Source organism: Blennius ocellaris (genome assembly GCF_963422515.1).
Source record: "Blennius ocellaris genome assembly, chromosome: 19".
NCBI lineage: Eukaryota > Metazoa > Chordata > Actinopteri > Blenniiformes > Blenniidae > Blennius > Blennius ocellaris.
This window is the reverse complement of record NC_137668.1, coordinates 18163661-18186797: the sequence shown is the minus strand read 5'-3', so window position 1 is coordinate 18186797 and position 23137 is coordinate 18163661. Positions and strand designations below refer to the sequence as shown.

Sequence of the window (23137 nt, the reverse complement as noted above, 5' to 3'; positions counted from 1 at the left end):
TTTCATCCTCACAATCACATTTGGCTCAACGTGAGGAAACGCGTCGCTCCAATCAGATGTCGTGAACCCGTAAGTCAGAACTGCTTTGTAAGTCTCACACGAGCAGATTCCTCGGTGAGTTATTGACAAAGGGACCAGATGTATTTCAGCCCAATAATTGCCCATATATTTGCAACCGGGAAGAAAATATTGAGTTATAAACCACCGACTTTAGCTTGATCTATTCCTCCTGTCATTCTTTGGCTGAGGGAAGATTATCTGCTGCTCTTTCACACAAGACAACAACTGGAACCTGAAACCTGCGGCTGGAAAATGTTTCGCCAATAAACCACAATGCAAACCGTAGATGACTCTGCTTTCCAACCAGGACGCCCCCGAGTTAAATCACTACAGCGTGCTGGGTCTGAGGGGGTAAAGTATTAAAATATATTAGTGACGGATGTTGCTCGCTTTGCAAAATTCATGATTCTAAATGAAAATGCCAAAACATCCTTCTTGTATTATATTTGTTTTCATTATTTTAGGGATTTATGAAGTGATCCTCATTAAATCCTCGTACAGTTACTACATTCAAAGATAACTGCAAGGAAAACCAAACACTAATTACAGATTCAAACGGTGCTGATTAGTTGAGCATTTTGCAGTTTGTTTGGGATTTCAGTGGTACGTGTAAAGTTATTATCCGATTGATCGTTGGGTTGAAAGACTCAAATGTGTCCTCATAACAGATAAAGGTTACAGTGAATTCATTCATCCTTTTGGACAAGATGTGTCGGGGAAATTTCAAGCTCCAGCAGCATAAGAGTAGTAAAGGACATAAACAGCACCCAGCCTGAGTGAAAGAAAATGAAAATATACATGTATACATGCACTAAATAGCCCAATAGCTTGTAATCACTACTACAAAGCAAAGGACGTTATTTTGTATAGCCTTAACACTTTTTATGTAATTATCTACACATAAATATAAAAAAAAAAAAATAAATAAAATCACTGTATTATAGATCTGGATGGAAAGAACCAGTGACGGATGAGTGATTCTCTCGGTTTGGGGCAAATAAAAATGTGGCAGGTCGACGCTGCTCAGGAAACAGACAGATGGGTAATCAATGGGTGGAAAATCTCCAGTGTTGGCCCAGTGTGTGTGCGTGTGTGTGTGTGTGTGTGTGTGTGTGTGTGTGTGTGTGTGTGTGTGTGTGTGTGTGTGTGTGTGTGTGTGTGTGTCTGTGTTAATTTCAACCTGACGAATGCTCAATGGCGCTGAAAAGCGTGACGAGGTCGCTTGTGGTGGCGTGCAGAGGACAGATAACCTTCAACTCAAACTATCAACCTTCGCCAGGGCCGCCGGTGGAGGCGACACCCACAGACCCACAATGCTGTGACATTCAGATCCACGTTTCTTCCCCCCGCCCCCCCTGATAACAACTGAGGACACTTTGCAGGTTTTTTTTGGTTTGTTTGTTGTTTTTTGTCAAAGTCTCACGACGCTCACGTCAGGTGTGGGGCCTCATCGAGCCGCCTGTCGCTGCGGATCTACCAGCTGTGGACATAATACACAGTGTTGACATTAAACAAACAGGAGATTATTCATGAGAGCGCGAGCTGCATGCAAGGACGCCGGGTTGTTTTCTGTAATTACGCCGCTGTGCTGTCCAAACGCCGTTGATCCTCTCAGCCAAACCACTTGGAAGCGGTGACGAACGGATATGTATTCACTGACAAACAACATCCAGCTGAAATGTTGTTAAGTTTTAGTTCTAAAATTGAAATCGGTAAATGCCTAATATTTCATTTAAGACTCTCAGGTGACTGTTCAGTTGTTTTTTTTGACACCAAGTCAATGCGACCTCGTCCACTCGACTAATCTTCCTCAAACCCATGTCGCCTATAGACTCCAACTAAATAGGTCTTAATTAAAGAAGCGTAAAATTGTTAATTTAGCTTTCCCGGCAGCTTTGACTTTCTTTGTGACTGAGGTTATAAAGCCACACGACGTTCTCCTTGGTTTTGTGTCGGGGTTTAGTCTTGACCTTGCATGTGGGAGAAACATCAGGTGTGAAATCAAGTGTACACTAACGGTTGTAATGACTTCCTGTTGTAAAAAAAAAGGAGCAGTGGGGTTACTGCATCATAAAGCAACATGACACAAATACCCTATTGACCTAAAAGCAAAGGCAGTGAGGTGTGGAACAGATTAGTTGGATCAGAAATAACAAAACCTGCCAAAGATTCAGTTTTATATCTTGAATCACTAAACATTATCAACATGATAAATTTACTCCACGTCCGGTTGTTTTGTTATTAAAGCAGGGTATATCAATGTTTTACATTTATTTAATTATGTTAGCTTTTACACAAAAGCTTTATTGTTCTATTTTTCTTTATACTGTTCTTCTCAATATTTCTGCTGTGCCTGAATCTATCTATCTATTTCTCTGTATAAAAGTAACGTATACTATATCTTTTACAAAATCTTAAAGGTAGAAATAGTGACATTTGCTTGATTGTTGTTTATTTATGTTCAACAGATGTTCAGATAAAAGAGGTTTATGTCTTATTATATCCTTGAATCATAATATTATGTTTAAAGGAGTTTCATTGACTGCCTTATAAAGAGTGAAGAATATTGATCTCACACTTGCATGTTTTGACGGTAACAAACCAAAACAGACTTAATACACGGACGTGACAGAAGATGGGCGGATTAATGGAGAGATGTTGTTCCGGCCAGGCTCAAGCATTGCGTAAGAAGCGGGTGGCTTGTCCGGAGTGACCCGGGGAGGGCAGCAGCAGCAGCAGCAGCACGAGCCTGATTGATTGACCTCGCGGAGACGCGCGCCGCCTCACGTACACACACACACGTACACACACACACACACACACACACACACACTGGGACCAACCTGCTCCTTCCGCTTCTGCCAGCGGCCGCACGGGCTCTCCTCCAGGATCTCGCTCTCATCCTCGCTCTCCTCCTCCTTCCCCTCCGATCCTGATTTCCTCTCCGGGACGGACATCGTCATTTTAGCGCCGCGTATGTCCAGATTGTTTTTCCTCCACCCGGTGCGCCTCCTATCCTTCCCCTCCCCTCCCCTCCGGTCTCCGGTGCTGTTGTGGGGAGACGAGCGGCGGCGGCGCGGAGACGGTCCTTCCCTCCGCAGTGGATCAACCCCCTCCTCTGTGTCTGTCTCGCCGCCCCTTGGCGCTCAAAACATCCTGCAGACAGACGCCAGGAAAGAGAAGCGCTCCTCAGTCTCTTGTTATAAATGTAAATAAATAAATAAACAAACAAAAACAAGGAGGACCTCCGGCTCAGATCAAAAACCTGCAAAACCTGCGCATTGCGAGGCTCGTGGCGCTGAGCCGATCGCAGACTTCACGCGCTCAGGAAGGCTGCATGAAAAAACTGGTTGCGAAATGCGTTTGTGCAGAAAAGCTCGCTGGCCGGAGTGAAGGGAAAAATAAACAAAAAAAAACAAAAAACAACCGGGGGGGAATTCCCGTTCAGTCCGGGAGCAGGGAGCGTCTGTTCTCACCGAGCTCAGTCAGAAATGTGCGACCATCTTCCACACGCGCCAGCGTCGCTTCTGTTTCTGCTGCTGCTGCTGCTGCTGCGGGATCGGGAGCCGTGCGCGTGCGGGCTCCTGCCGGGCACGCACGGTGCGCAGAGGGATGGAGCGGAGCGGAGTACCGTAGCACCGGAAATAGAAGCGCATCGAATTATTCACACAAGCCGGGGAGGGGCGGCGTGAAAAACAAAATGAGCAGCCTTGACCAATCTTCGATGAATAAATGACGCAAGACCAACAAAAAAAAGCCTCTATTGTTTAAGAGACAAAGTCTTAATAATGTATTGTTACAATATTGACTGCAGTTATTTCATTGTTAAATTATTTTCTATTTTATTGGTTAAATGTTAAATCAATGGCTCAAATATCTCATTACACTTTTTGTAAGCTGATAAAAATTGGCTTTATTTCATTGAAAATGAATTGGCAGGTATTAAATTATGGATCATGGCTTTTTTCAGCTGGCAATATTAATATTAGGATGGACAAGGTCCCTTCATAGATTGTTTATTTGACAAACTATTCAACAATATTCAATCGGAACTAGTGTTGGTGGTACAAAACAACAATAACACAATTTTAGCAGCGTCAGTTAGTGTATAGTGTAACATTTATTTCATTTATACAGTGAAAAGCATAAAGCAATATTCTCAAAGTAAAAAAAAAAATGACACAAAGATAGTCCAACACTTTCTGCTCATATTACATTGAGGTTTATGTGGTTTTATTTCCTTTATAGATTAAAATGATCGGTAATACTAATACAATGACTCATTACTCAAAACCAATGACTACATTGCTGTTTAGAAAACAACATATTAAGAGCCACAATGCAGAAGTCATTCACTGACATAGATCTCACAGATCCAATACAATTTGAATTCTCATTTTGTCAAACATCACTTTTAAAATGAGAAAGTTACAATAAATGACAATTTGTGAAATTGAAATAATGTAAGCAAGGAAAATGTATAGGTAAAAGACATTTCAGTTAAAAGTGCTTCACACTGACACACATGAGCTGCAACAAATACAGAATATGAACAAGAAAGGACAATAAAATCAAGGACACAGATTATTTAAGAAAATGAAAAAAAAATCTTAGAAGTAAACATCTTGAAGCCGGATTCTAAAGTTTTAGTTTTAATTAGAATGATATAAAGCAGATGCAGCAGAAAGTCTTTTTCTGTTGATCCTGGAAAGCTTTAGCTTGTCTCGAGTGTTTTGTTTGTTTTTATCTCTCCACATTCTTCAGCTGAGCATATAAGAAGGTTTGACTTCAGGTCTTCATTCTTCTTCTGTCCTGTTTTCATGAACCCATTCAGGCAGCTGCATTAAGTGCTCACCATTGATAGCAACATAAACCCAAAGCAAACCGAACACATCTGGATTTCAACCCCACAAAAGACTTGAACATTCACTACTCTGAAATCAGAAGGGGGCACAAGGAGGTCCCGGAGCTTTTGTGAGTCAATAAAAAAAAAAGAAAAGGAGGCTTTTGTGCCTTAAGGAAAGAGGGATTGTGGTAAAGCGGAGCTCTGTGTGGGGGACCACAGACAGCAACAGTTGTAGAAAAAAACAAAAAAACCCAACCTCTTTTAATAAGAACAAAAGTACAATCTACCCTGTATTTCGCTGGATGATGTGTTATTTCAAGGGCTTCTTGCGTTGGTCAAGGGATGGCAAAGGAAGCTGTGCTGCTGGCAAGTTAGAATAAACCCTGCAGATCCTTCGCCCACCATGAGGACAGTTCAGCACGGCAGCAACCATCACTGGACAAAAAGTACTGGCTGCAGTCGGCTCACGCTGCATAAAGAAAAGTCTTTATAATATCCAGTCGATACGTAATGTAGCTGAAGATTATAATAATACCCGATACTACATTCACTCAGTGCACTATTAATAATATTAAAAATGCAGTGTTACAGTAGAGACGGGAAAAATAAGCAGGATGTTTCACCGCTGAGCAAAACCCCACTGGCACTCGTTCCTTTACAGCTGAGTTTTATACCACAGATATCAGATTATTTGGTTTGCTGGAGCTCTGTGGTCCAACATGTACAGCAGGCATTCACAAATAACTATAAAAAAAAAAAAATGCCCATCCAATTATCATAAGCCCTCATTGAGGAATGATGCTCACTTCTGTTTTACACAGCAGATTACATGATCTGCATGTTTGATTCGGTGCAAGTTTCAACCGGGATTTATAATTTATGCTTGAAAATGTCTGAAAATTGTGATCATTTGTGATGGAATTCCAGTAATAACTCCCACATTCCTGTTGCCACAAACCATGCATTATGAGGCGCTACTATTCTACAATAATATGGGTCATTTTAGAAATAAAAAAAACCCAACTAATTATGACTTCATAGAATAAAAAAACGCCAATGTAAAACACAATAAGGTTTCTGTTGATGCTGCACAACAGCATTATATTCTACTCAAGCAAAACCTAATTCAACCACTTAAACGATTAAAGAAGGAACATTGCATCTCATTAAAAGACAACATCAATACAGGATGCTCAGAGGCAACATCCACCATCTTGGCTCTTAACCTGTGATGTCACCATTTCTGCCCATTACAAGCACCGTATGACCAATAAAGAATGTAGAAAATTAAAGTGAGGCTGCAGAACAGTTTTGTTTTTTTTGTTTTTTTGCACTGATGGAAAAGCATCTTTATAGACAAGTCAATAATATTGCAGCAAATAAAAAAAAAATAAAAAAGTAGAGGATGAATTCAAAACAGGCAAACAGAGGGATGAAGATCATGAGTTTCAACCTGAACATTTCTGCATCTTTTTGATCCAAAAACAGAAAGAATACGGTACTATAGTCTGCATTTCTAAGTATCACTCTATTACTTCATGGAAACTAGTTTTTTTTAAACCATGGGCCCATTACCTTTCCATCTAGTGGTTCTGTTTATATAATGCAACACCTCACTGTGAAGGAATGTCATTCACATGTGAGTAGTTGCACATAATTTCTTGTTTTTTAATAAGGGACAAAAAAAAAACCCAACAATCTATATTTTCCCACTCCAGTCCCGGCGTGGCTCAACAGCTCCCTTGTAATCACACAGATCCATACTGTGCTCCCTCACTTCCTCTATTTTTAGTGCGCGTTGCTCAGAGGGAGCGAGCGAGCCCCTGTTCTGCCAATCCCTCTCTCTGGTAATGAGCTTTACTCCTGGCACAAGGAGCAGACAATGGCGATGTCGAGACAAGCCTCAGCAAGGACACAAAACAGAGCAGCAGCATGCAGCAAGGAGGACGGATCAAACACTCTGACAAGTCAACATGGAAATAGGTTGGTTTTTTGGGGGAGCTCAGTCTCTACAGAGACACAAAATGCCTTGTTTGGTTTGTGTGTGACCTGTGATGTTGAGATTATACAGAACAAGAAGAAGTGATACCATACACAGGCGCCTATCAAAAGTAATAACATGCAACACAATATTTGGGACAAAAAGGCAGAATAACCATGTCACTGATGCAGCAGGATTTTCTTTCTGATTTTGTGTCTTGATCTTTTCATCTGTTGCAAAAAATATCTGTAAATATTGAGGATATACTGAGGTTCTGCTGCTTTATTGGTGCTTTTAATGACACTAGTGGACAGAATTATTTTGTATGTAACATTAATTTCTATGTAACATGAATTTATATGTTGGCATTATTATTATTATTATTATTTTGTGTGTATTTAACCTGTGGTGCAGTGGTTAGGACCTTTGCTACACGACGAGAATATACCTGGCTTGAGTCCGAGTTTGGAGTTGTGTTAGAGTAAAATACCAAACCAAGAACTTCGCATGATCTTTCTATGCGTTCATGTGTTTTCCACTCAGGTTCTGGTTCAGAAACATTTATTTTAGGCGAACAGCTCAAAAAACCAGAGTTGTACAGGTAAGTGTGTCGCTGTCAGTCTCTCTGGGTTTCTCCTGTGAAGAACTGGTGAGCTGTGAAGCCATTAGTGTGGATTTTATGTTTGATATTCCAAGTTGATCATGTTTTGGATTTAAAATGAGTTTTATGATGGATAGTCCTTCACACAGAAACACAAACACTCACACATAAAAAACTGGGATATGCAGTTCAGTACTACACAGCTAGAGTGGAACGAGGGTGACCTCTAGGGGCTAGTTTACAGTAATGCACACTTTTCCTTTAATTTGACCTTTTTTCCAGCCTGCTGAAGAGAGATGTGCCTGTAACCATGGTAACAGAAGGAACATAATCATCAACGTAAAACCCAGTAGTGTGGTTTTACAACCTCATGTTTTAAGAAAATAAGAATGAATCATTTGAATTGGATGAAAAGAAAAATTAGACGTCAAACCACAACTGTCACCGTTTAAAGACGCAAGAGCATCTTTTAAATCGCACTGAAGATCTTCAAGCGGGGGGGGGGGGGGGGGTTCAAATTATAGAAGGATAATCTCCTCATCCCAGATGGTGTTTTTGAATTAAATGCACATTCATTCAGTTATAGATTTAACTGAAATACTCTGATGCTCTCATGATATAACTGCAGGTGACATCATTCTATCCAACTTAGAGACTCTATGGAAATTGTTTTATTGTCACATCGTGATTGGATGTTTTTTGATATGTTGTTGTTACATTGGCTTTAATTTACAACGATTGAGACGTACGTTTACCTTTAAACTTTTTAACGGTTCCCAATGAGCAAGCAACTACGCCAATAGACTGGGGCACGCGCAAAGGATTGTGGGAAAAGCTCCGCTGCCTTTGTTTATGTGTTGTCATGGTTGCTTGCTCTCGTTCCTTGTTTGTCCCCCCAAAAAAGGCATTCCTAAGCAATACAGCCCAGTTGCCATATTCACACTGCCAAACTACTAAACCTTCTTTATTGAGAGGTTGCTGGTTTTTTTTCTTTCTTCTACTTGATTTAAATAAATTAAATGCACAGGATGAATAGGCAAATTCTTTTAGCGTGGTCAAGAATAAGTGACATTAACACTTTATTATCCTGGACTGTGGGACTCCAAAATGCTGAGAGGTGGACTTCACGAGCAAAATCAAAGAAACAGAGTATTCAATGCTTGCAAATTTTTTATTTTTTTTTTAATTCGCAAGAGAGGACATTTATTTCAAGGTTGACACGTGTCATCCGCATCACTCCATTCACTTCATGCCTTTGGAGTCGGCGGAGTTCCACACCTCCGTGCTCTCCCTGTTCACCACCAGCTTGCCCTCGTCGGTCAGACGCAGGCGGCACATGTTGCAGCTGTCCTTGGAGGAGTTGGTGTGCCACACGGCGCTCGCGTCCTCGTTGTACATGACCAGGTTGCAGTCGGCCTGCATGCACACGCGGACACCGTCCATGGTCGCGGTGTCACTGTGCCAGACGGGCTTCCAGCCGTAGATGACAAAGTTCCCGTCCTCCTGCAGCCACAACGAGATCAGTGTCACTCTCGAGGGAGTCGTCCAAAACATGTGATCTCGTCCAAATATGGATGTCAACAAGTGTCCTACCTGAAAGATGGCCTTGAACTCCCTATTGTTGGACACGAGGTAGTCGCCTTTGCGGAGCTCATCGTTCTTGGACAGGTAGTTTCTGCTCATGATTCTGTGGCAAACAAACAGAAGCTGAGTTCCCCTGTAAAATCTAGTGGGATTTCATTCATCAGTGAGAATTTATAGAATACAAGTTTGTCTATATTCACTTTTAACACATGAAAACTTGAGTGTTTTGATCACATTTTAACAGAAAAATTTTAACAAACGTTGCATTTCTTCATTGTAAAAAGGAAACTTTGAATCCAAGTAAAGTAAATATAAGAAGTACTTACAGGCTTGAGTGTCCTCCTGTTGTCAGTCGGTTGAAAAGACAAAACAAGTAAAGTACAGACGCTGAAACATTCCACCTTTTATATCCTGTGAAGAAGGGGGTGGTGAATGCAGTTCGGGTCCAGAGGGGAGGATCTTAAACTATATGAACTCGATGTTCTTGCTTTGCAGGCATTTATGTATTGAGTAAAAAACAAACTTGAATGACTGAATGTTAGAGAAGCTGCTTCATTGATATGATAACAAATATTTTCAGTGGTTGTTTCCAGAATATTCTGTGCAGCTGGTCTGTGAATGAACTCACTGATCCTTCAACCAGTCAGAACTGTCATTTTTAGACATTAGAATTTGATGAGCCTCAACTCAAAGTAATCCCTCTGACATTTTCTCAGTCAACAACCCTGAAAAGAAATGGAATCATGTCACAGGAAGCTTTTTTTTTTCTTCTCCCAATAGAATATAAAACCACTTTTATTTTGTAGATTTATGCACCCAACAAGCAGGCTGGTTTTGGCAGATTTTTTTTTTTTGCTGCATTTAGTTTGATTTTCCATTCAAGTGCAAACAGTACATATGTAATTATTACTACTCTGATGTCTTAAACCGACATGATTTGTCAGACACTTGATTGAACATGACCTTTGTTAAACATGGACTCCTGCACCGCTGTGGGGCAAATATTTTTGACAGCATGGGAAAGCTTGAATGCATCAATAACTTTGTTTTACAAGCCCAGTGAAGTTTCCCTGAAGCCATGCAGCTGTGGTGAAGTGAGGCTCAGAATTACTTCTCATCAGTTCGTATAAGCTTATTTTGCCTTTGGTGTTTTTGTCAGAATATCAACACAAGGTTACATTCATCCACAATCTGATGACATTTCTGACAAAGATCCAGTTGGAACATGTCAAAGGTGTGGCGCTGAAGCCTCCGTATCTGATGAGAAGAAAACAGAATTACTTTGTACTGCAAGTAATCCTGTCCAGGCTCCATAAATCCTACATATGTGGGGAAAACAGGGTTCATTTTCTGCTGCAATCTAAAACTCGGAGTAAGTAAACTCCAGTGATGGCAGCACACTGCACAATCACATCACCCCGGCACTTTGTTGGGACGACCATACTGTCTTTTACCTCCCCCCAAAAAATCACCTCCATTGAAAAGCATGAGCAACTTTTTCAACCAATCCAAAAAACCTGGATCTGGAACTCATGCTTTGTTGTTTCTAAGCAGCGTCAGGAGAATAATGGACGCTGCACAAACTGAACCACGAGAGGTTCTGCTGTAAACTCCAGCAACATCTGCAATAACAACCGACTTCCTCTGCTTCTTCGTGAGTAAGTTTTATCATTTGTAAGTCGCTCGCCAACATCCACACCCTCCTACCCACCTGGGAAACTTAACAAAGGACGGCAAAGGAATGTGTTGATCTTTGACAAGTTTGCACACAACACCACGATGGTTACGAGTCCCCAAGCCCGAACGCTGCCCCACGAATAGTTATTAACTGTTGTCTATATTGCTGCACCATTTACCTTATATTTTTATTTATTCTTGCATTCTCAAACCTCTATACCGACGTGTGTGTCGGTCCAAATATGTTTATTTGGTTGACATTTTGAAGAATGGAAATGACAATCAAGATCTTTGACTCTGAGGAATGTATTCATTTTTCAACAAGTCAACACTCAACAGCATGATGGTTATTGGTTACATCAGCAATTTTATTGTAGAATATGCAAATCTACGCTGGAGCAACTGAGGGTTACATATTTCTCCTTTTTTTAGCACTTTGTGTTGTATTTGGAGTCGAGACTGTATATATATGTAGATTTTTTTTTTATCTAGATCCAGTAGAAACAGCCAGCAGTGTCGGCGCTCCACTGTTGTAGCTCATTTTTCTGCAGTGCTCCACCCTTGTAATGCTCATTTCCTGAAAAATAAATAAATAAAGTTAAAGCATATGTGCATGTACAGGAACCTACATGCACATATCATTTTCTGTGACTTAAGCTGCAAATTCTGTTGTGAGGATGAAGCTCTTACATGAAAGAATAAAAGAAAAGTGCTTAATACACGCGTTTAGAACTGCAAATTTACAATCTCAGCTTTCTTTGAACTTCATTACTTTCATTTCAACAGGTTCTGTGTCAACCTCGAGATTTACAATTGAATTTCAGTATCAAAAAGCAACATAATTGTGGCTATAACACTTGTTCACATAAGATATTTATCAGTACACCAGCCTTTTTTTATTTCAATGCTTTATGTGGGAATTGTCTCACATTTGTAAGACACTTAAATTAACATAACAAGTATAACATCAGTATATTATTCAGAGTTGCTTCAATACCCCCATTTAAAAAATTTTTTTTACAATGGACATTTAGGTGCTGATAGCTAATACTGGTATCATCATCAATGCTTTCCTGGTATTATCATATTGATAACAGTAGTATAATAGTCTTATATCATTTGAATAACTTGATCTATTTAAGACACTTGGATTCAAAGTGACATGAGTGAGGGGTACCTTCGTGAGCCTGGGCTTCTGGATGCAGTGCACGTACGGCCTGGGGCTGGCTTCGATCTGGTCCGAAACCATCTTGTAGCAAACTGCACAATCCATCAGAGGCTGCGAGGTGATCGGAACGAGAAATAAGATGTTGATTCGTGAAGAAAAGATTACATTAAAGTTTCTGTGTGGATTTGTGCTCACTCGGTCATTCCTGAAGGGGCACATCTGTGGGCTCGACGCCGTGGTTCCTTTCGCACACCTGGTGGGCTTCAGGTAGAAGTGGTGGTAGAGGTACCGCACACCAAAGCCAGACTGAAAAAGGACAGAGGGAGGTTTTAATGTGAGCCACAGAATCTGAGAGGTTCAGTTCAAAACAGCCTGCATGTCAGAGGAAGCTGGAATTACAAAAAATGAAGACGAGAGTATGTTGCACATTATACTATGTATGATTGTTGTTTGTGATAAAGGACTTCACTTCACTCTTTGGCCCCTTTTTTAGCAGCTACATGAAGCTTTCCTAAAAATTATACAAACATTTTACATAATTTCTATGCTATCTGTCCGCCAGAGTAATTTAAAAAAAGGACTTTTATCTCTCTGATAAAAAAAAATGGCTTTATAAAAGGCACAATAACTAAAATGGGGGAAAAAAATAAGTAAAACCACAAGAAATTGGGAAAATGCTTTAAAATTGCAGAAAGAAAACAAGCAAAGCTGCTGAGCTCCTTTATATGCTTATATTAGCCACCGTTAAGTCTTGTAACTTATTTAACCTCTATTTGGTTTTATTTGATATTCAACTTTCTTTCTATGTATTGTGTGGAGCAAAGCTGAAAGGAACCCCCCTCTGGTTTTAATAAAGTATTTATATTCTATTATAAAATATAAAAAACAAATTCTCATCAAAATGGAAAGGAAGAATGAAACGATGACAATCAGGTACAAAAACAGCTGAAAATGTCATGAAACCATCAATATGTAAATGAGCTGTGCTGTACCGAAGCTCGGATTGGCTGAACTTCAGAAGAACCCGGAAGCAAATTATTCATGTTTATTTTTTTTACGAGCGCTTAAGCCCTTTTCTGCAATAAAACTTCCACGATATTAGGTGAACACAGGTATAAAATGTCCTCCTTCACTTGTCCCGAGCAGCCACACAAAACGTTATCGATCGTTTTATTCACATTAATTCTTTTCGGTACGGCGCAGCCTTATTTGGATATTAAATATCTCATGAATGGAAGACGCACATAGAGCACAGGGAAAAGTACATGGACACAAAAAGAAAGAATCAAATGCAACATCACCAACACAAATATTAAATCACGAATATAAATACAAAAGCCACAAAACCCAGTGGAAGGGAACCAGGAGCAAAGCAAGCTTTTTGTTGTGATAATCCAGTGTGGAAAATGGCCTCAAAATGTTGTACGACCAGATTCACAGCTGAAAAACGAAAATACCTGAATTGTGGTTGGCTTTCATCACTCGGTGTCCAGTATGCAAAACTCTTTTCACTGGATTTTCTGGAATTAAATGTGCATGAGTGCAGAGGGGCCTCCGTGAAACTGTGGAATGACTTACCTCTGGCCACCACACAGGCTCCACCCCTGTCTGGTTTTTAATTTTTTTTAATTTTTTATGTTCTTTTTATTTAGAAATGTTGACAGACACAGTCATGGAATGTATACAGTCACGGACATTTCCTTTTTTGTTTTGTTTAATATACATATTTAAATTCGATCTCATCCCACTCACAAAAACAAAACAAAGGACACTCGCTCGCAGTTATAGGGAATACTTGATGCTGCAGAACAAACAAACAAATCCATGAAGGTGGGGAAATAAGTACAGAATGACAGAAGAAATATAAATAATTATTATCGTACCTAGAGCTATTATTGAGGAAGATGGAAGATGGAAGATGTGCAGGAGTTGCTACGAGGTTATATTAGGCTTTTTTTTTTTTATCATTTTAATTTGTTTCAACTGCATGTATTATATTTCTATAGTCTGTATCTTTTACATATTTTCATAACATGTGCATTTTGCACTTTTGCACCTTGTTTATTTTTTTGTACCGCACGTTGGTCCACTGCGGTTAATTTGAAGTGCTTTCTGAATTAAGTTTCTTGATTTCAGTTGTATTTCCACGCTTGGGAGAGAAGAAGCCCTCTGTCAAAGTGAAGTAATGCCTCTGTTGCACATTGGGTGGCAGTGTTGAGTCATCTGGTTTTCATAGGCTCGTCTTTTATTGTTGTTAATTGGTGGATACATATTGTAAATTTGAAAGTAGTGTAGTCTAATTGCGCCTCAGCAATAGGGGGCGCTAATGACTTGTGATGTGAGTTCACACCTTTTGACACAGTAGAAGAAGAACCACAGCCTGCTCGATGAACAAGTTAAGGATGGAGACCCAGGAAAGAATATAATAAACAATATGAGGTATGATTTTCCTTTTTTTTTATCATCAAAACTTTCGAAACAAACATTTGTAACAACATATCAGCAGAGATGCATTGAAGTTTGTGCCTTAAAAATAGACTGAAGGGTTTTGATAATCATGCAGGTAATTAAGCATAAAAGGTGTTTATTTTCCACTCTTCATTTCAAATATTCTGGTCATTTATAATCAAATCTTTCTCGGGAAAGAAAATATATTCGTCAACCTCCACCTTTTTTTTTTTTTCCTCCCCAAACTAATAATTGTAAACGAGAATGAAGATACACTTCATGCTTCTAATAAGTCAAACCCAGAATAAATAATACATTTTATGGTGGGACAGTGGCACTCAGTTGTGTTTAAACTGAAAAGTAAACTAATCCTACTTTCTTTCCTGCATTGACTCATCCCATTTCTCGGATGTGGAGGTGCAGCCACATTGTGGCGCTCCAGGGAGCTGGTGGGGGTCAAAGGTCACGCTCAGGGAGCAGCAACTCCTATGTCTCTAAGCCTCCAGCCCACCAGTGGCTCCCAGAGGAGGATGGGGGGGGGGGGGGGGGGGGGGTCGTTTCAATCTATTCAAAGTACATTTGATCCAAAGCAGATGAGAAAACAGATCAGAGCCAGAACATCCTGAAGGGAAAGAGAAAGAGTGGAGCCGAGTCATTCGTGTAAAAAAAAAACAAACTGAAACCAGGACCAACTTCGGCGAATGAGTACTGATTACTTTTTGTTAAAGACAAGCTTTTTTTTTTTTTTTTTCCCATCTTCCTCTTGAACAAAGTCGGGGGACTTTTTCCACTGCGTCATGCCCGTCCCATGAGCTCTTTGCAGAAGCATCAGTCTGATTACGTTGTTGCATCAAACAAACGCCTACAGATTCAATCTTTCACGCCGTGTCAGATGGAAAAAAAAGAAACTTTACCTGGATTTCAGACTTCTCCAAACTCCTCAGGTAGCGAAAGTGGTGGGAGACGCCGGCGTGGGAGCCGAGCTGCTCCAGCACCAGATCCACTCCCTTCCTGTAGCTGTCGGACAGCTCGTTGTTCGCCTCCTGGGCCCGGACCAGGCAAAGCGCGGCAGCAGCGCACACCAGAAACAGTGATCCAGCGGCCATCTTTCTCCAAAATGTGTGAGGGCAGCTCAGCTCAAAGGGTGAACACCCTCCTCCTCCTCCTCCTCCTCCCTCCTCCTCCCTCCTTGCTGGATCAATATTCACTTCCAAAACAAGTCCTATTATGGCTACACGGCCCACAAACGAAACTAAACACGCTGATCAAAGCAGGCCGCGCTGGGTTGTTTTCCTTCTGCGCTACAGTTTCCAGTAAACCCCCCCCCCCCCCACCGCCCCCCCACGTCTTGAGAAAACATGTTGGGGAGTTTTCACAAAAGCGGGTGCGTGCCAAAAAGTGGATCCAACCTCATATCTCTAAATTGCTTTTACAACGGAGCCTCGGCTGCGTAATCCTCGTCCTGGAAGTGAGCCCAGGTCCAGGGTAAATATAAAAGGTCAGGGGGTGATGAGCGGGTGACTGAGCACCTTCAGCTCTGATTCATTGGTTCTCTTTGTTGTGGGCAGTTACTAAAAGTGGGTCACTTAGACAAAAAAACGGGTGGTGGTTCAATGAAGCGTTAATAAGGCCGTTTCTAAGCAGTGGCCCTTTTCCTTGTGAGTCACACGGTTGAGAACTAAACCACGTCGAACACCTGTTGATCCACGGTAGTTCGTGGGAGACTGGAATGAGTGGCAGTGAAAGGAGTGAAATTACAATTAAAAACGGTGGATTTGAAGGAACTTTATGTTCCGTGGCAGATTAACTTCAAAATAGAGAGCAGAAACTTCTCGTTTTTGTTTAGTTTTGGCAAGCATCAACAGGATGAACACTCTTATATTGAACGCAATAACTGAAAACAGTTTTATAGTTGTTAAATTGAATCAATCCTATACAATTCTAAGGTTCCTTTCCATGCGTACTTCCATGAGTATAATAGTGTACTTGTCATATAGTTCTATTGGACATTTTATCACAAATTAACGCATAAAACTGCGAAATACCACCGTTTTTAATTATTATTTCTTGCCACTGTGAGTCTCACACAATGTTTAATCCTGCTGATTTAATATCTTTAATGGAATTATAGAATATATAATTCAACATACAGAAAAAGTCTTCATATCTATTTTATAAACCTTCAGAACTGCTCATCTATGACCTCTGACCCCTGAAGGCTCCTCAAGCTCAGGTTGGAAATAAGTGTTCTACAGTAAATTTGACTCCTGTTGCACAAATATCTGATTCAAAATACAAAATGATTGCTATAAAATTGTCCTCATTGAGGATTTTAGAAGAGAAACGTGCAGCTACAAGGAAAACAGAGTTGTGACGTTTCAATACAAGCATCATTAAAAGTATTATATTGAAGCGTTGATCTACATATTTAACAGACAAACTTTATTGTTTAAAAAAAAGTGCTTTATTTGTATTGGTGAGACAAATTTAAAGTAAACAGCCCTTTTATTTCCAAATTGTTGACACATGCGTCTTATTCAGGCGTCATCACATGATGAGCAGGAGAGAGAAGACCAAAAGATGAAAGCGTCACTTTTCAGAGTTTCCAGTTGAAGCAAGAAGAGTTGTCGAGCCACTGCTGTATCCCATAGTGTTGCAGTGGTTCTCCCTGGTGGTCTTCATCTCCTGAAAAGAGAAGTCGAGTCAGAAAAGAAGAAGAAGAAGAAGTCTTCTCCGGTCAGAGATGGATCAAAGCGATTTGGATCAAAGCGGCACGGACTGACCTCTGTGAGCGCCGGTCTGTGGACGCAGTGGACGTACGGCTTGGGCTCCTGTTCGATCTCTCCCCCGAACGTCTTGTAACAGACCGCGCAGTCGATCATCGGCTGCAGGAGCACATAAACAGCACAGCAGGGGGCGGAGGGGGGGGGGGTGGACATGTCAGAACACGCAGTCGCCCTTCACATTCCACATTTCTGAGTTCTCACGCTCAACTCACCCTGTCGTTTCTGAACTGGCAGCTCGTGGAGTCGGTCGTCCCTTTGGGGCATTTGGTGGCTTTCAGGTAGAAGTGGTGGTAGATGAAGACCACACCGAAGCCAGACTGGGGACAGAGGAGAAAAGTCTCGGAAGTGGTTCCTCTCCCAATCAAGACCCCACCCCGCTCCTGCCGCACATCGCCGCGGCCGTCAACCGTACCTGGATGTCGGACTGAACGACGCTCTTGAAGAAGAGGAAATGATGCTGGATCCCAGCGTGGGAGTCGAGCTTCTCCAGGGCCAGGTCCACTCCCTTCCTGAAGGTCTGCGGCAGTCGGTCGTAGGCCTCCTGGGCGTCGGAGGGGAGCAGCAGCGCTCCGAGGCCGAGCAGCCACAGCAGCGGGGCAGCCATCTTTCTCCCCTGTGTCTGGAACAATGAGAGCGACGGGAGTGTGGGAAGCACCACCCACCCTGTGCTGTTATGTTGTGAAGAGAGAAAGAACGTCCAGTCCTGCCTTTTTTTTTCTTCTTTTTTTTCCCCCTTTAACCAGGAGACCAAAGTTGGTGTAAAGATCTCACACCGCCTTCAGTCCTCCTTTTTATTTAATGAAGAAAATTGTGTTAATCAGCATTATTACATTAAAGTTCATAAGAAAAGCATTAATTACACATATTGCTATTTGCAGACCATCTTTTTTATTTTTTTTAAGCTCTACAAGGATTAAAATGATTTAAAAAATAAAGAAAATATCCTCATTTAGGTCATAATTATTTTATAATCAATTAATCTCATATAAACCAAGTATCTGAAGCTCCTTGTAAACATAATTGACACACCGATCTCTCAAACACATCTTGAATCCTTTGGAGTTTAGTCAGAAATCATTTCTGTCCGGCCTTAATCCTCCTGCTTCTCAACTTCTTTTATGAGTTTTATGTCGCTCGAGATGTTGACGTTTGTACGTCCGCTTTAGAACAATGACAAAAACGCTATCTGGTGACGTCACGCAAATGTCAACAAGCGCCAAGTCAATAAAAACTTGGCGAAACGCTCCTGCAAACAGATTTCTGAGTGAAAGTGACCGAGGAGCCTGGAAGTACAGTTATACTTAGAGGCTACGAATGAAGCACACAGAACTAGAGTGTAGATAGAAAATAACTTTTATTTGTCATCAATATTTGAACCATTAATGTACAAGGGAACATCAGCAATACCCTCCTCCGGCGTTCTGTATTGCTCTCCGAGTGGATCCACGTTATTAAAAATCAGCATTTCACGACATTGACAGTTACTTTGACGAACGGACGACGACCTCGTCTCCGACCACAGGCACAGTAAGCAGACGCAAAAACCCACGCTGGCCCACTTCACATAAACAACATCTTCCTTCGTTTTCATGGCCAGAGTGCAGCCGAGTGTGCATTGTGTTTAAAAACAAAAAAAAAAGCGCGAGAGAGAGAGAACGTGACACACTCCAGATTAATCTTCAACAAACAGCAATTCTATATCTCATATTGCAACAGATAAATAATGGAGATGATGTTTTGATTTGTCCCAAAAGTGCAAACAAACATGTGTGTCACCCCCGACAGAGACGGGACGCGTGTCGATAATCGCTTCGTGGTCCCACAGGCACTTTGTGACACCAAAACAGGCACAAGATCACAACTTCAGTCAGGCTAAAAACAAAAAAAAAAAAGAAAGAAATGAAAAGGGGGCGGACCGCTTAGAGAGAAGAAGAAAGTAGCGTCAGATAAAAAAAACAAAACACTCCAGTAGTAACAGAGGACCGAAAAACTTTCAATGATTTGACACGGTGAATCCGTATCACCCGGATGCAACAGAGCGCCACACTTTAAATAACGTTTAGAGTTTTAAAATCCTCCCATTTTTAGTGATGCGTGAATATATAGATTGTCTGCACGGCACAGGGTTTATGAGAGGCGCAACATAAATGCCGCAACAACGATTAAGCACACACACACACACACAAACAAAACAAACCCTGCTATAATGAAAGAAGGAATGTTGTATCATCCAAATGTGATAATTTAGGCTCCGGCATGAAATGTGAGATGAATAAACTGCAGCTTATTGTTTTGAACACACAATGTTGTTTTTTTTTTGTTTAGTTTTTTAACAAGACATTTGGCACCTGGACAAACAAATCAAAAGAAAACACACACACAAAAAAACAAAACAAAGTAGGATGATATTAGTACATAAAACACGAGCGAGGAAAGGGTTAGGATATATTCATTCAGCCACAGTGTCACGTTATTTTGAATAAAAACGGTTTGCATGACGACATACTTGTTATAATGGCATTAGTGTAATGAAATGTTTTTGTTTTTGTTTTTTTTGGTTTGAAGAGCGTAGAGGCAGATTGCCATCTGCTGGTGATCTTTATTTACTGCATGTAGATTAAAAAATAAACCAGTTGTTCCCAACCCTTCTTTTGGACAGCAGTGGGACCCCCCCCATCTTGTGCAGAAACAATAGTTTCGATCAGGATCCTCCAGATCTGCTCTACATTCTAGAAAAGTGTCTTAAAATATGTTTCCCCAATATGTACAAATCTAAATTTGACACCCTCAAAGTCGTAAACACCTTAACCCCCCCCCCCCCCAGAAAAGGTTGGGAACTACTGATCTAAATTGCTGTGTCAGAAAACAAAACAAAAAAACCCCAAAACAACAATAACACACAAAGAGCAACATGATAAAACCTACAATGAATCACAGATCATTTAGATTCAGCTACAGCAACATTAAATATTTACGGGATTTAATTTATAGGACACTAACGAGGATAACAGGATTTCATAAAATACAGTCATTGTTCTGATTTGGTATCTTTAATAAAAAAAAAAAAGAAAAAAAAAAGTGCTACGAGCTTCATGTTTCATGTAAAGTGATCAGCTGTCTCTCAAATACAGACAGAAAGACAAGACAACAAATAAAACACCGTGTATACCTTTATATTTCTTCATAAGGCGCTTGGTGAGCTTAAAACGCGATTAAAGCGACGAATCTGTATAAGCAACAACTCAGCAGGTTAATATAAAGGAATGTATCCTATATATCCTCCACATATTCAATGTGAATCAAAAGCAACGTTTCAGGGCTAAAATTAGATCAGTCGCAAATCTATCTACTTGTTATCTCATTACATTTAGAGCTCGAGATCACTTCGTTTGATAAGGAGTCTCTTGTCCCCTGAAATACATGTTTAAAAAAAAAAAAAATGTAAAAACGGTTTCAAATGCTAACGACGCCACCGTTTTCTCTTTGAGCCAGATGCTGCGGAAAACTGGCAGAAAAGCTACTTGGCGCAGTGAAAAGCTTTGACCAGAGCTCACTGACTGGAGAGATGCCCGGCGGCGGCGGTGGTGGTGGCGGCGGTTTTAAACGGGCATGTGCATCTCCGAGTATTCGTCGTGACACTCGCGCTCGTCAAACTTCGGCTCCGCGTCGTCTGCGTCCAGCTGGGGGGGAGAAAGAGATGCTCATAAACACAAGAACATAATAACAACGTGGATTCTTCATTTTCCCGGTAGTTCTAATATTTCCATTAGTCACCAAAATGTCTTTATGTGCCAACAAATTAGAAGCAAAGTTGTAGAAATTTTATTCCAAACCGAGCTGCTTGCTTTTGAAAATTGGGTCCAAAAGATAAAACACATTTGAAGTTAACTGGTGACTGTGTGTGAATACGAGCGTGTTTAACCGCAGGTTGTTCTCCAGTCCTCCTGGCTGCTGTCATCAACATTGAATATGCATAGGATGGGCTAACGTTTCCCAAAAGGTTCACTTCTTATCACCCCTCCCCCCCCCTCCCCCATTGGTGGTGGACTTACGCATGCGATCTCTCGGGTGTTGAAGATGCGTCTCAGCAGGAACATCTTGACGGGGATGGTGAGGATGAGGACGAAGGGGAAGGCCAGGGACGCCTGCGTGGACATGACGGCCCACAGGGCGGCTAGACACACCACCTGGATGCAGGTGAAGAGGTGCATGCGCAGCGTTCGGACCTGCGGGGGGGGGGGGAGGAGGCGGGGAGATGAAGATCGAAATATCCGTAACGCGTGGAAACCCACTGATACCTCCATCGCCGCGCCTGTCGGTTTCCTGTTATTCCCTATACCGCTCTGATCTCACCTTGCGTACGTAGGTGTGGTCGGGGTGGTACTTCGGAGGCATGAGGAGCAGCATCATCCGCTCCGTCAGCTGGATGCCATTGAGAGACATCACGCCCATGTAGAGGAAGATACCGAAGAGCACGGCGAGGGGGATCTGGCGCAGCAGGTCAGCGATCACGATGGAGAGGCCTGGGCGGGAAGAGGGTCGAAAGGTCAAATAAGAACACAGATCAGTCGGTGGGGAGGGAAAACGCGGAGGCGACGACGGCGCGGCGTGCGACACTCACCGACCATGATGGCGACCAGCAGCCCGGTGACCCTCTGCTCCTTCACCTCCTGGATGCGCGGCTTGTCTCCGGGGGCGACGGCCTTGCTCATGACGGTCAGGGCGTTGACGTGGGTCACCGAGCGCACGGTGGCGGCGGCCATCCACGGCAGGCCGAAGAGAGCCGAGGTGCCGCCCAGGACCACGATGAGCAGCAGGTCCAGGTGGAAGCCGGAGCCCTTCACCAACATGCGCTCCTTCTTGCTGACGATCAGGCTGCGGGGGAAGTCCCGACACGCGGGATTTGTTCAGGACTCATTTTGACGACATAACCTCTGATGGAAAACAGACATCTGCACCCAACGGAACTCACGTGGTGATCTGCGTTTCCATGAAGATGAGGATGAAAACCAGCAGGGCGGGCAGGCAGCAGGCGAACATCATCCAGATGGGGAACTCGCCGTTCGAACCCAGAGGGTTGATGATCCAGCCGCGTTTGTCGGGACTGGTCACGGATAATCCCCGGGGGACACTCAGTTTCTGGACAAGTGGACACGGATAAGACTCAAGAGTCTGAAGTTTGAACGGTGATAAGAAAAGACGAAGGGAAAAACAAAAACTGGAGAAATGTGCCACCTGTGTGTAAGTGTCGTCAACGCCGTAATCCACCAGCACCATGATGAGGATGGCAATGGGAACCCCGAAATCCCCAATAATCCTGCGGAACTGAAACGAAAGGCGGCAAGTTGACACACCGATAGGAAGAGAGTCGGCGTCCGGCACAAGCAGTATTCATTTATAGTTGTTTTTTTTACGCATCGTATCAAGTAAGAAACTGGCGTTTTCCGGAGAGGTTTGAGCCGCTCACCCTTCCAGGGAAGAACGCGCTGTTCTTGAACTTCCGCAGGTAGAAGGCGATGAAGAACGTTCCCGCCATGAGCACCAGGGACAGCAGCGCGGTGTTGGGCTCCCCGGTGACCACCTCCGTCACAGGCGCCGTGAAGTTGCTCGGCGCCAGCGTGACGTTTTCGTCGGTCCCATTGGTGAGGTGGCAGCGTTTCAGCGGGTGCTCCTTGAAGATCTACACACACACACACAACTTTTCATATCCAAACTGCAAACACGATTATCAGAACCACACTGAGATTAGCAAGGAGCCAAAAGCCTTTCAAGTTTCACCCCCCCCCCCCCCCCTAAAAAAAAAAAAAATTTAAATGTAGAAATTGCAAATCTTTCCAAATCATCATCATCAAGTTGGAGTTGGAGTTTAAATCCACTCAGCTTTCAGGGGGAATCAATCACTGAAGATTTCACTTTCTCTTCTTAGAAAAACACACTCATTTCAACCCGGAGTTTTGAACGCCGTCCAAAGATTAGTCGCTTCAGG

The 23137-nt window shown here is 42.1% G+C and overlaps 5 protein-coding genes across 9 annotated transcripts in view; all 5 read right to left on the bottom strand.

The window, feature by feature from the left end:
* Positions 1-3612, bottom strand: part of nrbp2b (nuclear receptor binding protein 2b) — a 35496-nt gene extending 31884 nt beyond the window's left edge. The window contains exon 1 of the mRNA XM_080514900.1: positions 2904-3612. Coding sequence (XP_080371026.1) covers positions 2904-3023 — 120 coding nt within the window. The 5' untranslated portion in view covers positions 3024-3612. The remainder of the gene's footprint in view (positions 1-2903) is intronic.
* Positions 3613-8658: 5046 nt separating this feature from the next.
* LOC308144331 (B-type lectin plumieribetin-like) lies at positions 8659-9432 on the bottom strand. The gene is made up of 3 exons (XM_080515427.1): positions 9399-9432; positions 9082-9175; positions 8659-8991 (listed from the first exon to the last, which is right to left on the bottom strand). The coding sequence occupies exons 2-3, from the start codon at positions 9169-9171 to the stop codon at positions 8731-8733; spliced, it is 351 nt and encodes a 116-aa protein (XP_080371553.1). The 5' UTR covers positions 9172-9175; positions 9399-9432; the 3' UTR covers positions 8659-8730.
* A 1664-nt stretch (positions 9433-11096) lies between these two features.
* Positions 11097-15511, bottom strand: LOC308143821 (uncharacterized protein). Its single transcript, XM_080514742.1, has 4 exons — positions 15280-15511; positions 12113-12223; positions 11927-12028; positions 11097-11326 (listed from the first exon to the last, which is right to left on the bottom strand). Exons 1-4 carry the CDS (start codon positions 15469-15471, stop codon positions 11234-11236), a joined length of 498 nt encoding a protein of 165 aa, XP_080370868.1. The 5' UTR covers positions 15472-15511; the 3' UTR covers positions 11097-11233.
* Positions 15512-16812: 1301 nt separating this feature from the next.
* Positions 16813-17820, bottom strand: LOC308143822 (uncharacterized protein). Its single transcript, XM_080514743.1, has 4 exons — positions 17564-17820; positions 17364-17468; positions 17149-17250; positions 16813-17050 (listed from the first exon to the last, which is right to left on the bottom strand). Exons 1-4 carry the CDS (start codon positions 17753-17755, stop codon positions 16955-16957), a joined length of 495 nt encoding a protein of 164 aa, XP_080370869.1. The 5' UTR covers positions 17756-17820; the 3' UTR covers positions 16813-16954.
* A 2169-nt stretch (positions 17821-19989) lies between these two features.
* The window catches only part of slc4a2b (solute carrier family 4 member 2b), a 29882-nt gene continuing 26734 nt past the window's right edge, over positions 19990-23137 (bottom strand). For 4 of the 5 annotated variants that reach the window (XM_080515191.1, XM_080515192.1, XM_080515193.1 and 1 more), the window contains 7 exons: positions 22619-22831; positions 22387-22476; positions 22124-22290; positions 21773-22026; positions 21505-21674; positions 21204-21377; positions 19990-20831 (listed from right to left, as the gene is read on the bottom strand). In XM_080515191.1, the coding sequence (XP_080371317.1) occupies positions 20751-20831; positions 21204-21377; positions 21505-21674; positions 21773-22026; positions 22124-22290; positions 22387-22476; positions 22619-22831 (1149 nt within the window). In that variant the 3' untranslated portion in view covers positions 19990-20750. Of the gene's footprint in view, positions 20832-21203; positions 21378-21504; positions 21675-21772; positions 22027-22123; positions 22477-22618; positions 22832-23137 lie in introns of all 5 variants that reach the window. The other variant, XM_080515190.1, reaches the window with a different exon arrangement.

Excerpts from the sequence above, each read along its gene's own strand:
- LOC308144331 (XM_080515427.1), bottom strand. The coding sequence starts at position 9,171 with ATGAGCAGAAACTACCTGTCCAAGAACGATGAGCTCCGCAAAGGCGAC. Across the intron at positions 8,992-9,081 it reads AGTTCAAGGCCATCTTTCAG|GAGGACGGGAACTTTGTCAT; the intron begins GTAGGACACTTG and ends TTGTGGCTGCAG.
- LOC308143821 (XM_080514742.1), bottom strand. The coding sequence starts at position 15,471 with ATGGCCGCTGGATCACTGTTTCTGGTGTGCGCTGCTGCCGCGCTTTGC. Across the intron at positions 12,224-15,279 it reads TGGAGAAGTCTGAAATCCAG|TCTGGCTTTGGTGTGCGGTA; the intron begins GTAAAGTTTCTT and ends GTCCTTTTTCAG. Across the intron at positions 12,029-12,112 it reads GCCCCTTCAGGAATGACCGA|CCTCTGATGGATTGTGCAGT; the intron begins GTGAGCACAAAT and ends ATCACCTCGCAG.
- LOC308143822 (XM_080514743.1), bottom strand. The coding sequence starts at position 17,755 with ATGGCTGCCCCGCTGCTGTGGCTGCTCGGCCTCGGAGCGCTGCTGCTC. Across the intron at positions 17,251-17,363 it reads GCCAGTTCAGAAACGACAGG|CCGATGATCGACTGCGCGGT; the intron begins GTGAGTTGAGCG and ends GTGCTCCTGCAG. Across the intron at positions 17,051-17,148 it reads ACAGACCGGCGCTCACAGAG|GAGATGAAGACCACCAGGGA; the intron begins GTCAGTCCGTGC and ends TTCTCTTTTCAG.